The 12,224-nt window shown below is 50.1% G+C and overlaps 1 protein-coding gene across 4 annotated transcripts in view; it reads left to right on the top strand.

Annotated features, from left to right (window-relative positions):
• Positions 1-12,224, top strand: part of KCNN1 (potassium calcium-activated channel subfamily N member 1) — a 37,726-nt gene that overhangs the window by 24,556 nt on the left and 946 nt on the right. For 2 of the 4 annotated variants that reach the window (XM_069589076.1, XM_069589073.1), the window contains exons 6-8: positions 3,823-3,933; positions 4,713-4,840; positions 9,354-9,423. In XM_069589076.1, coding sequence (XP_069445177.1) covers positions 3,823-3,933; positions 4,713-4,840; positions 9,354-9,423 — 309 coding nt within the window. The remainder of the gene's footprint in view (positions 1-3,822; positions 3,934-4,712; positions 4,841-9,353; positions 9,424-12,224) is intronic. The other 2 variants (XR_011256920.1, XM_069589074.1) reach the window with 2 other exon arrangements.

Here is a 12,224-nt window from a genome sequence, read left to right as displayed (position 1 = left end):
CGAAGAGGGGAGAGAGCCACGGGCCTGGGGAGATGGTGACAACGTGAGACAGTCAACGTGCAGTGAAGGGGGCCGAGCAGGCCCAGTGGAAACACAGCCCCTCCTTCTGCGGGAGGAAAGAAAACCATGGTGGGGACGATGACGGACTTTCGTAGGGACAAACGCATTTCTGTACAAAGGAAAATAAGTGGCCTGGGGAGGACCATTGGGGGGGGGGGGATTAGGTTGGCTTCCTTTGGCTTGTTTGTGTTAATTTTTTCACAAATTGAAATTGAGCAGGACCCTGTGGGCACAGAAACCTTTCAAAGAGTGGCTGACCAGGGGAGGGGATACCGAGACAGGAGAGGAGCAGCCGGAACCCGCAGCGCAACCTTGGGGCAGGGCCCCGGTTCTGCCTCAGGGACACACATAATAGTATCTTTGAGCTCTTCTACGGGACTAAAACCTCCAACCGTTGGAAGGCGATGAAATACTTGGAGAAGCGGTCTTCATTCCAGAGAGGTCAGTTTGACAATCACGAGAACCACAGAAGCTCATCCAGAGATCACCTGAGGCCAGGTTAAAGGAACGCAGGCCCTGCACCCACTCTTGAGCCTTATCAGCAACCCACCCCCCAACCACTGCTATGAGGAAACGTGAGCATGTCAGTCTCTTAGTCATGTCCAGCTCTGCGACCCCGTGGACTATAGCCTGCCAGGCTCCTCTGTCCATAGAGTTCTCCAGACAAGAATACTGGAGTGAGTAGCCATTCCCTTCTCCAGGGGATCTTCCTGATGCAGGGGTCGAACCCGCATCTCCTGCATTGGCAGGCGAGTTCTTTACTAGTGAGCCACCAGGGAAGACCTCAAATGAACTTTACAAATAAAGAAACCAAAGTATTCAGATAAGATGACTTTAAACCCAGAAAACCCACAGTGAAACAGAAAAGCCGTGTTATCTCCACTGGAATGAGCCTCCTTCCAGAAACTGAGTTTGGTATTTAGCCTGCAGCTCACTCCTGGCCCTCAGCTCCAGCAGATGCAGGACTGTTTGTACCCTGGGGTATTTCTTGCTTCTCTGTTGCCACATAGCCAGGCGCCACACGAAGCCACACCTTGGTCTTTCAAGCCACCTTCTGTTTCTTATTCTCCTGTTATCGTCTCCTCTGCCATCCTTGTCCAAGTGTGTGCCCTCCCTGTCACTGTTCTGTGGCCCACCCCCTTCCAGTATGTTACAGAACACACGTGTGCTCACCCTTGAACTTCAAGGCATCCCAGCATGGCCTCCTCGAAACTCAGAGTCTCTGGCTGGATGTGGCATCTGTGCTATTGTGTGGCACACTGGCCAGCAGCCCGTCTTTTTCCTGGCCGCATAGTATTCCACGTGGAGGTTCCCAATATGTTCTTTGCCCCAGTTGACAGGGAGTTTTGTTTTTAACTTTTTATTGAAATATCATTGATTTACAATGTTGTGCCGATCTCTGCTTATAGCTAATGTCCCGGTTATACACAGAAGACATTCTTTTTATTAAATATTCTTTTCCATCATGGTTTCTCACAGGATACTGAATATAGTCTCCTGCACTGTGTTCGTAGGGCCTGGTTTACCCGCTCTGTGCGTAACAGTTTGTGTCTGCTAGTCCCACCCTTCCACCCCTCCCTTCCACCTCCCTCTCCCTGCTGACAGCCACAGTTTTGCTCCCTATGTCTGTGAGCTTGCTTCTGCTCTGTAGATGGGCTCATCTGTGCCACGTTTGAGATTTCACATATAAGTGATGCCGTATGGTATTTGTCTTTCTTGGTTTTAGTTACTGCACTTGGTATGATAATGCCTAGTCTCACCCATGTTGCTGCAAGAGGCATTATTTTATTCTTTTTTTTATAGCTGAGTAGTATTCCATCGTGTATATGTAACCACATCTGTGTCCAGTCATCTGTCAGTGGATATTTAGATTGTTTCCACTTCTTAGCTATTGTGAATGGTGCTGCTTTGACTATAGGGCTGCATGTACCTTTGTGAATTGTACTTCTGTCTGGGTATCTGCCCAGGAGTGGGATTGCTGGATGGTATGGTAATTCCATTTTTCGTTTTCCGAGGAACCTCCGCACCGTTTTCCGTAGTGACTGAACCAACGTCCATTCCCATCGACAGTGCGGGAGGGTTTCCTCTTCTCCACACCCTTTCCAGTATTTGTTCTTGGTAGACTTTTTAATGGTGGTCATTCTGACAGGTGTGAGGATGTACCTCATTATCGTTTTGATTTGCATTTCTGTCACAGATGTTGAGCATCTTTTTATGTGCCTATGGGCCATTTGTATGTCTTCTTTGGAGAAATATCTGTTAATGTGTTCTGCTCAGTTTTCAACTGGGCTGTTTGTTTTTTGTTGTTGAGTTGTATGAGCTGTCAGTGTATTTTGGAAATTAAGCCCTTTTCTGTTACATCATTGGCAAATATTTTCTCCCATTCTGTAGGATGTCTTTTTTCTTGTCTTTTTTTTTTGTGGTTTCCTTTGTTGTGCAAAAGCTTGTAAGTTTGACTAGTTCCCGTTTGTTTATTTTTATTTCTATTGCTTTGGAAGACTGACCTAAGAAAACACTGGTACGATTTATGTCAAAGAATGTTTAAGACAGGGCTTTTCTTGAACACAGACTCCTGAGTCCTCCCAAGACCCATATCCTGTCCAGAAATGCATGATGGGATCTCCTCAAGGGGTGACTTTGTACCTACCTTTCCCCATAAATGTTTGCTTCCATCTGTAAGAAAAACTAGCCTCTCCCCTGGTCCCCAGGGGCTGGCTTTGGGTCTCTTCCTTCCTTCCATCCTGTATGCAGCACCCACAGGAGGAAGCAGTGGGCAGCTGAGGTGCCAGAGAGAGCCTTGGTACAACCAGGGAGCCGCCTTCCAGCCCCTCAGCGGCCCCCCTCAGCAGCCCCGCTCACCAGCCCCCCTCAGCGGCCCCTGCCACCTGCTCCCTGGCCACTCCTGGGCGGACGAAAGCTGGATGTCCTGTGCTCCCAGGATCCTGATTCTCAGTGGCCGAATGCCCCCTTTCTCTCCCTCCTCCATCACTCTTCACTGTCCACCCCCTACTCCTGCCTGGCAGCCTTGCCCTCCTCCTTGGGTCCTCCCTCCTGCGCTTCTGCCTCTCAAGTGGCCACCAAGTGGACAAGCAAGTCCTCTCTGACCTCCTTCCCTTGCTGGGGGACTGGCTGCCATTCAGGACATACTGGGGAGGGTGGTTGCTAAGAGCAGGAAGCCCATCACAGGGGAGACGACCCCTCCTTTTACTTCTCCGCATCCTGGGACCTATACTTTGCCCCTGCTGCCCTGAAAATGCCCTACCATGGTCAGCTGACCTGACCGTCTTTCTCACCACGCTTCTGACCCTACCAGTTACCGCATTACTGGTCGGCAACGTGTCAGCTGGGTCTCTGTCTCCATCATGTGGACCCCGAAGCCTGGATGGAAATTCTTCCCATCTTCCACCTCCATGGGCATCAGCCCCAAATGTACAGGCAGGTCCTTCCTGCTTCTTGTCCTTTTCTTTATCTTTGAGCCTCACTTTTCCCCTCTGCCGAAGAGGGACAAGAGTGGTCCTGCCTCCTGGGGTTGCTGGGAATCGAATGGACTAATGTATGGCACAGACTCCTTGGACATTGCGTGGTGTTAAGCAAGGAGGGGGTTAGAGTCAGTGAACTCAGAAGATGAGATTTGCCAACCCTGCAGGTTTGGAGGGCAAAGGTGAGAGGGGAACCAGGAAGGCTTCCTGGAGGAGGGAGGGTGTCCTACTTGCGACCCATATGAGGTGGATTCTGACATGCCCCCTCACCTTCTTCATGCAGGGGGCTGGCTGCACGGCGCTCGTGGTGGCTGTGGTGGCCCGGAAGCTGGAGCTCACCAAGGCAGAGAAACACGTGCACAACTTCATGATGGACACTCAGCTCACCAAGCGGGTGAGGACACCAGCCCCGTCACAGCCACTTCACCTCCTGGTCCTCAGGGCTGAGTCTCCCCGCCTTACTTCTGCATGTGTGCCCATGGGTCACACCATGCTGCCTGTGTATGCTGAGTGCCCTGAGCTGCGCCATGTGAACGCCTTTGAGCTGTGCACAGAGTTGTGGCTACGGCCACTTCTATGCTCAGTCAGAGCCCAGCCGTGGGCCGCTCAACGAGAGGCAGGCAGCCAGGTGCAACTTATAAGCTGTATGACCTCAGCAGGTGGGTCTCTCTGTGCCTGTTTCCTCACATGTAAAGTGAGAGAGGTAACATTAGCAAGATGTATAGAAAGGGCCTGGCCTGTGGTGAGTGATGCTTGTTAGACATGCATGCACGCACACACACACACACAGTACAGATGTGGCTGGGTAAACATGGCCCTACCTTACAGTCCCAGGACCCCAGAAGGACACTTCCATTCCAGTTTCTGGGAGTTTCTGGAAGTTTCCAGAAGTTTCCAGAGCCCTCCATAGTTTTGTGCCTACTCAAGTCTTCCCAGGTAGCTCAGTGGTAAAGAATCCACCTGTCAATGCAGTAGATGTAGGTTTGACCCCTGGGTCGGGAAGATCCCCTGGAGGAGGAAATGGCAACCCACTCCAATATTCTTGCCTGAAAAAGCCCATGGACAGAGGAGCCTGGCGGGCTAGAGTCTATGGGGCCACAAAGAGTTGGACATGACTGAGTGAGCAGCAGCAGCAGCAGCAGCAGCAAGGAACTGTTCTTTCTTCGGCCTCAGGTGAAAAACGCCGCTGCTAACGTTCTCAGGGAGACGTGGCTCATCTACAAACACACCAGGCTGGTGAAAAAGCCAGACCAGGCCCGGGTTCGGAAACACCAGCGTAAGTTCCTCCAAGCCATCCATCAGTAAGTCCAGCACCTTTCCCACTCGCGTTTCTGTGTCCACCTGGCACAGAGGCAGCCCTGGCTCGCGGGGAGGAGGCTGCAGACGAGGCCAGGCAGCTCGTCGTGGCTACATACATCAGGACCATTCCCGTTCCGGGTGGTCGGTTGGTTGGGGCCTACGGCTTCGGTGCTGGGTGGGATAGTGGGACCAGCACTTTTCCAGGACAATCACCTCTGATAAATCACGCAGACCACCCAACATCAGTGGGAGGAAGCATATTTTATTCTCTGGAATAGCCAAAGTGCCTTTCCCCTTGGACACGAAAGCAGCTTCCCCTTTTTGCTTTGGCTTCCAGGAAGCTCAGAATTAAATTTGTGGCCTGATTTGTATGATCATGTGGGGTAATTAGAGATTACTTAATTTTCTCTGTTGTCCCTTTTTCCTGAGAATTATTTAGTCAAGTAGTTATCATGTTGACTGTGCACTGGGGTCACCTAGGGAGTGCTTTTTAAAATCCCGTAGGCCATACCAAATGCCAGTTACAGTAGAGTCTGGGATACAGCCTGAGCTCAAGCTTAAGTTCCTCAGGTAAATCCAGTGTTCAGCCAGAGCTGGCGGATTTTTTCTGTAAAGGACCAGATATTTATTATTTCAGGCTTTGTGAGCCAAAATGCCTCTATTGCAACTACTCAACTCTGCTGTTGTGGCAGGAAGGCAGCAAGGTGAATGGGTGTAACTATGCTCCAGTAACACTTTGTTTTCTAAAACAAACAGCTGCCCAGAACTTGGCCTATAAACCATAATACGCCAATCACTGTCCACAAGAAATATGATGTGAGTAACATACATAGTTTAAAATTTTCTAGTACCCATATTTCTAAAAGGTGAAAAGAAAGAAGTGAAATTAATTTTAATATATTCAACCTAATATATAAAAATCACTATCACTTACTAATATGTGACTAATATTAAAACCATTAATATTTTAGAAAGTTTTTGATACTAAATCTTTGCAGTCTGGTGGGTATTTTACACCTACAACCTGTTTTTATTCAGACAAGTCACATTTCAATGTTTACTGGCTACATATAGGAGGTATGGAACAGTGCGCAGCCTAGAATTTAAACAGGTCCAAATTCTATGGGATCTGGCTCTCAACAATAAATTAGAGTGGAGTCACATAGTACCTGATTTAAAATTTTCAAGCATTTTAAGGCACTTTTCAGAATGAGCCTATGCATTCCCAGCTCTTGCATTCTGGAAAACCTCATTCACAATTGGGCTTCCTTAGACTGAGCGATTTCACTTTCACTTTTCGCTTTCATGCATTGGAGAAGGACATGGCAACCCACTCCAGTGTTCTTGCCTGGAGAATTCCAGGGATGGGGGAGCCTGGTGGGCTGCCATCTATGGGGTCGCACAGGGTTGGACACGACTGAAGCGACTTAGCAGCAGCAGCGGGAAAATCAGATGGATTCTTGCCCTAAGAACTCCTCCACCAGACTCAGGGGCTGATGAATCAGAGAGTGAGGAAAACAGTGTTAGGGCCTGAACTAGTACAGCAGGAAGGCGATCGAGTCAGCCATAAGGAACAGAGATGGGAGGCAACACTGCAAACCCCTGTGTGAGCAGGAGAGTCGGGCAGCTTGCTGTGGGGAGGCTCCAGGGTGTGGCTAGCGTGGTCAGCTACTGGGGCACCGCAGGGTAGTGTGGTCATAGAAGACCAGGCCGTGAGTGAGGAGGCTCAGCTAGCTGACTTTAATTTTTTAAATCCTGTTTACTCATTTTGCCTCTTTTTAAAGAATAGCTTTATTAAAGTATAATCAACATACAGTCAACTGCAGCTATTTAGAGTGCAGAGTTTGGTCCGTATTAACATATGTGTACACCCATGAAACTATCGCTACCATCAAGATAATGAACAGATCCATTAACCTGAAAGTCTTCTTGAGCCCCTATCATCCTTGTCTTTTAACTAGAGACTTTAGTCCATTAACATTTATTGTGTTTACTGTACCACCCTTGTTTTTTAGCTAGAGTTTAATCCATTTACATTCATTGTGTTTACTGTTATGATTGAATTAATTTATTGTGATAGCAATCTCTACTTCACAAGACTGTGGGGAGGTCTAAATGGAGTGATATGCAAAAATGCCTGGCATAGTTCATGGCACAGAGCAAGTGTTCAGTTAACACATGGTACCCCAACCTCCGCTTCCATTGTCACCTATAAAGCAGGGAAAGAAATCGGTGCCCCACTTACTTGGCATCGCTGTGCCCAAGTGTTTGTCCTGTTTGCTCACAAGACCCTACAGCCCTCCTTGTTGACCCTTCAAAGATTGTTTCCTGGCCACAGGGTCCCAGTCTGGTCTCTGCCACCTAACTGTGGGGCCTGAGCACAGTGACTATGCTACTTCAGGCTTCGTTTGCTTATCTGTAAAGTGGAAACAGTGGTGACATCCCTCTTCTCCAGGAATGGAGTGTGGATCGAACACAGTTGGGGTGACCAGATGGCTTGCCTGCGCCTGTCTGCCACATAGTATTTCCTGAAAATGGGGACTGCTGTTGTTGTTGACACCCTCGATATGTTCATTTGGTTATCCCACAAGAATTTCCTCCACCAGCTGGTGTGCCAGGCTTGCGGGGCACAGACACGTCTCTGCTCTGGACCTTGCTCTAAGGGATATCCCTGAAAGTTCTCTGGGAGAAGTTGGAGGGTAGGAACTGAGGACAGTTAGGTCAGTGGTGAAGGCACCTGCTCTGTGAGTGACCTGTGCTCTTTTGCTCTGGGGCAGGACTGTCTCACTCACCTTCAGGTCCTCCTGCACCCGCCTCAGATCAGCCTTATAAGAACAGCTGATGAAATCAAGCACATTTGGACTAGGGCCTGAAAGATGGATGGGGTTTGGGTAGGAACCAAGAGGTGGGCATACACACCAAGGAGTGCGCCCAGTTTGGACAAAGATGGGCGGTGGGAAAGAGCAGAGTACCCAGCAGACAAGAGGTGCCGCCTGTAGGCATGAGGGAGCCGTGGCACCTTCTGAGCTGGAGAGCCCCCACGGCGGGAGTGTGGTATGAGCAGCCGGTGGAAAAGGAGACAGGGTCTCAGAGGGGACGGACTGGGGACAGCATACAGCGTACGCGTTTCCTAGGGCTGCTTTAACAAAGTACCACAAGCTGGGTGGTTTCGAACAGAATTTGTGATTGCACCACTCTGGAGGCCAGAAGTCCACCGTCAAGGTGTTGGCAGGACCACTCTCCCTCTGAAGACACTGGGGGAAGGGCATGGCGGGCATCTCTCCTAGCTGTTGGCAGCCCCAGTGCATTGCTCCGATGCTCCATCTTCAAATGCCCTCCCTGTGTGCATCCAAATCTCCCCCCTTTATAAGGATACCAGTATACCAGTTATCTTAACCTGATTAAATCTGTAAAGACTCCATTTCCAAACAGTCACATTGTGAGGTGCTGGAGGTTAGGACTTCAGCATGTCTTTTGTGGGGACACCATCCAACCTGCAACAGGAAGGTTCCAGAGATGCCAAGAATGACTTCCCCAGGGCGGGCATGTCCGTGGGTCCTTAGCAAGCCTCCGTTTCCTCTCCAGGGCACCCCCAGACTTCCAGTATTGGGGTTGCCAGTATCTGCCTCCACTTCTCCAGACTGAGAAGTAGGTCCCCCCAGGGTTGCTGACAACACCCAGGATGGGTGGGACCCAGGGGTCCTCTCCAAGCGTCTGTCACATGTTGGATGTGCAGGGGTTGAGTTTGGACCAGTGAGGAGGAAAAAAAGAGGCCTGCCTGAAATGGTCTCCCTGGGCTGGCTACAGAAGGGGCAGAGAGAAGGGGTGAGGACGAACCCCCACGCCCGCATAGGGAGCCGTCCCTAGGCCCAAGGTCCCAGAGGCTGGGTGGCAGTGCAGGTTCAAGTCCTGGTAGGAGGCCAGTAGGCACCGGCTTTGCCCCCCTCTAAGCCCCGGTTTCCCCCTCAGGAAATGTGTGGGCACAGTTTTCTGGACTAAATGCCATCTCCAGGGCCAGGAGCTTGGTACAGGCTGGCACACAGTACGGCTGCAGGCCTGCAGGCAGCTGCATTTGCTGGGAGGGCCCTGTTGGAGAGAGGAAGCAGAGACACGATGCATCCCTGAGGGCGGGTACTGCCCCCTCAGAGGCTGGACCTCTCCCAAGAGCAAGGGCCATGGGGTGGCGCACATGGGAGGTGGGCCGGGTTGGGTACGGGCCGCCCAGCTGTGCTGAGATTAAAATTGCCTTGTGGTTTCTCTCTGCTCCGCCGGGTCCCACCAGAGCGCAGAAGTAAGTCTCTTCCCTGGGGGTTAGTGCATGCGTGCTGAACCATCCCTCAGGCCCTGCTGCCCCTTGCATGCCAGGAGGGGACGGGCTGCAAGGGGAGCTCCAGCTTGCCCCTCATCCCCCAACTGCATACCCTACAAGGTGACTCTGGGTGGGGTGAGTTGCATGGAAGACCCCTGACCCCACTGCAGCCTCTGCACAACCCCACCTGCCCACCTGTCCCCCAGGCTCCGGAGTGTGAAGATTGAGCAAGGGAAGCTGAATGACCAGACCAACACACTCGCAGACCTGGCCAAGGTGAGGAGGGCAGGGCAAGGTGGGGCAGCTCCGGGGGCCAGAAGGGGTTGTTGGGCCTTCAGGGGAGGATGAGGAATGTTAATTGCTCAGTCATGTCTGACTCTTTTGTGACCCCATGGACTATAGCCTACCAGGCTCCTCTGTCCATGGAATTCTCCAGACAAGAATACTGGAGTGGGTTGCCATTCCCTTCTCCAGGGGATCTTCCCAACCTAGGGATCCAACCTGGGTCTCCTGCATTGCAGGCGGATCTTTCCCGTCTCAGGCATCAGGGAAGCAGGGTAGAGGAGGAGGAGGAGGAGGAGGAGGGGTGTTCAGTAAAGAACCAGGCCCAGCTCCTGCCAGGGAGGGAGAAAGTGCTGGTGCCCATGGTACAGGCCAAGGGTGCAGGGCAGGGGGCAGCCACTGAGCACGTGAGTCCTGTCTGCAAGGGTCCTGCCTTGTTAGAGAGATGCCAGAAATCTACATCTGTGTGTAAAATCTTTACTTTGGAATGTTGGCGGCTATTTTACACTTTTAATTAATAGCTCTAATAAGAATATGTAATTAGCGGGCTAAATTGGTGAAGTGGTACTTTCATATTTAGACATGTCAGCTACATAGATGCTCTAAAGTTTAAAAGAAAAACAAATTTCTTTTACTATGAATATACATTCAAATGATAGACTTCCCAAGCGGCTCAGTGGTAAAAGACTCCACCTGCCAATGCAGGAGACCCGGGTTTAATCCCTGGGTCAGGAAGATCCCCCAAAGAAGGAAATGGATACCCACTCTAGCATTCTTCCCTGGAGAATCCCATGGACAGACGAGCCTGGCAGACTACAGGCCATGCAGTCGCAAAGAGTCAGACATGACTTGGCGACTACATAAGCAAAAGAGCAGAGCCTCAGGAGAAAGCTTATTTGTATAGCAATTAAATATCTTTGAGGAGATTAAAGTCGCCAGAGCTCTGTAAGGCCACTTTGTGTTAGACATGGATCTGGTTGGTAGTTCTAACGTCAGGTCCCTTCCGATTTCTTGCTTTGTATTCATCCATTAGAAGATATGTCAGCTGACTCAACTTCAGTTGGGCAAGCTCTTAGAATATTTGTCACGCTCTTCTCAACTCCCATCTGCCCTTTCACAGATCGTTCACGTGTGAACTTTGCCAATTGACTCCATCTCCTAATCAGTTAATAGATCTGAGCCTGATTTAATATTATCCTTAGAAAATGTGAAGTCCTCTTCTATTTTACTAGTCATACTCATCACATTTTGAACTCACTCTCTTCATCATTAGCAAGCGAATGCAATTTAAGGGAGTTCCCTAGTAGCCTATGGGTAGGATTCCAGGCTTTCACTGCTGTACCCCCTGAGATCATGCAAGCTGTGCATTATGGCCAAAAGAAAACAAGAATGCAATTTAATTTAATACTAACCTACATAAACTTAATTTGGAAGGGAGTGTTACAGAGGAAAAAACATTCTAGAAGCCTGAAGAAATAATTCGGTTGGTAGTAGAAAGAACATAATCCGAAGAGCATATAGAAGTCCTTGGCCAATTAATTTGATGCAAATGAGATAACAGCTCCAAATATATATATTAAATGCCTTTGAAAAACTCAGGTATATTATAGTCTGGATTATCCATTATCATCCTTACTTCATGAGTATAGATGATTAAAATGTGAATTGCTAAAAGTTATTTAAACCTGTAATTACAGCAGTATGCTCCTCTCAAAATACATTTAAGGAAGGTTTCTTTGAAGTAAGTCTTTCACTGGATTAGATGATATGGTTTCTAATTTTTTTTTTAATTTAATGAGGTTAAAATGTTTTCCAGTATTAAATTTTCATGCTTTCCAAGGTTGCTGACTTAATTTGTATCTCTCCAACGAAAACAAAATATATATTCTAATAAAAACTTAAACCTCAGAGAGGGCCAAAAAGAACCATCCAGCGGCTGTTTGTTCAGTTGCTCAGTCGTGTCCAACTCTTTGTGACTCCACGGACTGCAGCCTGCCAGCCTCCTCTGTCCACAGAATTCTCCAGGCAAGAATACCTGAATGGATTGCCATTTCCTTCTCCAATCCAAGGGCTGGATGCTTCCAGATGTTACTCCCTGGCCTTGGGGACTGTGTGGTCCCTTGAGGCAGGCTGAGATGAGGGTCTGTGGCCTTAGGAGGGCCCCAGAGGCATTTGTTCACCCTGGGATGGGATTTGTTTACCAGTAACAGGAAAGGGTGGAAGGCAGGCCCAGGTAAAGATTCGGGGCGGGTGCAGAAAGGAGCTGTGGTGTGGATGACCAGTCTCCCTCCCACAAAGCCAGAGCATGGCGAGGGAGGGTGGGGTGCCACAAGCCTGAGGCCAGAATGGGTGGTGAGCTGCGGACCGCCCCCGGAGGGGGAGGGCGGGTGGGTACCGGGACAGAAGGTCTAGTCGGCAGAGAGCTGGGCTGAGAATGGACCACGCTAGACCACGGTCTAGCGCCACCTGGTAGCTACAGCAACATCTGCACCGAGGGCTGTCCGTGTGTGTCCCGCCTCCCCCTCCTACAACTCCCCCGCTCATCTGGTTGGACACCCCTGCTTGCTGGGTTGTGAGAAGCAGTCGAGGTGGCAGGGACACCCCACCACCTGCTGTAACAGTGACTGTTGTGGCGGTCGTGTCCGCTGGTCTGTGATGGAGTCAGATTCTTGGCGCGGTCACCTCTCCCCCAAGACCCCCATCCCCCCCAGTCTAATGTGGGAAGTGGGGGACAGTTCACAAGCTAGCCTCCTCCCCCTCGACCATGTTCCCAGCCTGGAGCAATGTCAGTCCAG

This window comes from Ovis canadensis, chromosome 5, assembly GCF_042477335.2.
Source record: "Ovis canadensis isolate MfBH-ARS-UI-01 breed Bighorn chromosome 5, ARS-UI_OviCan_v2, whole genome shotgun sequence".
Lineage (NCBI taxonomy): Eukaryota > Metazoa > Chordata > Mammalia > Artiodactyla > Bovidae > Ovis > Ovis canadensis.
Note: the sequence above shows the minus strand (reverse complement) of the source record. Positions and strands in the feature narration are given on the sequence as shown.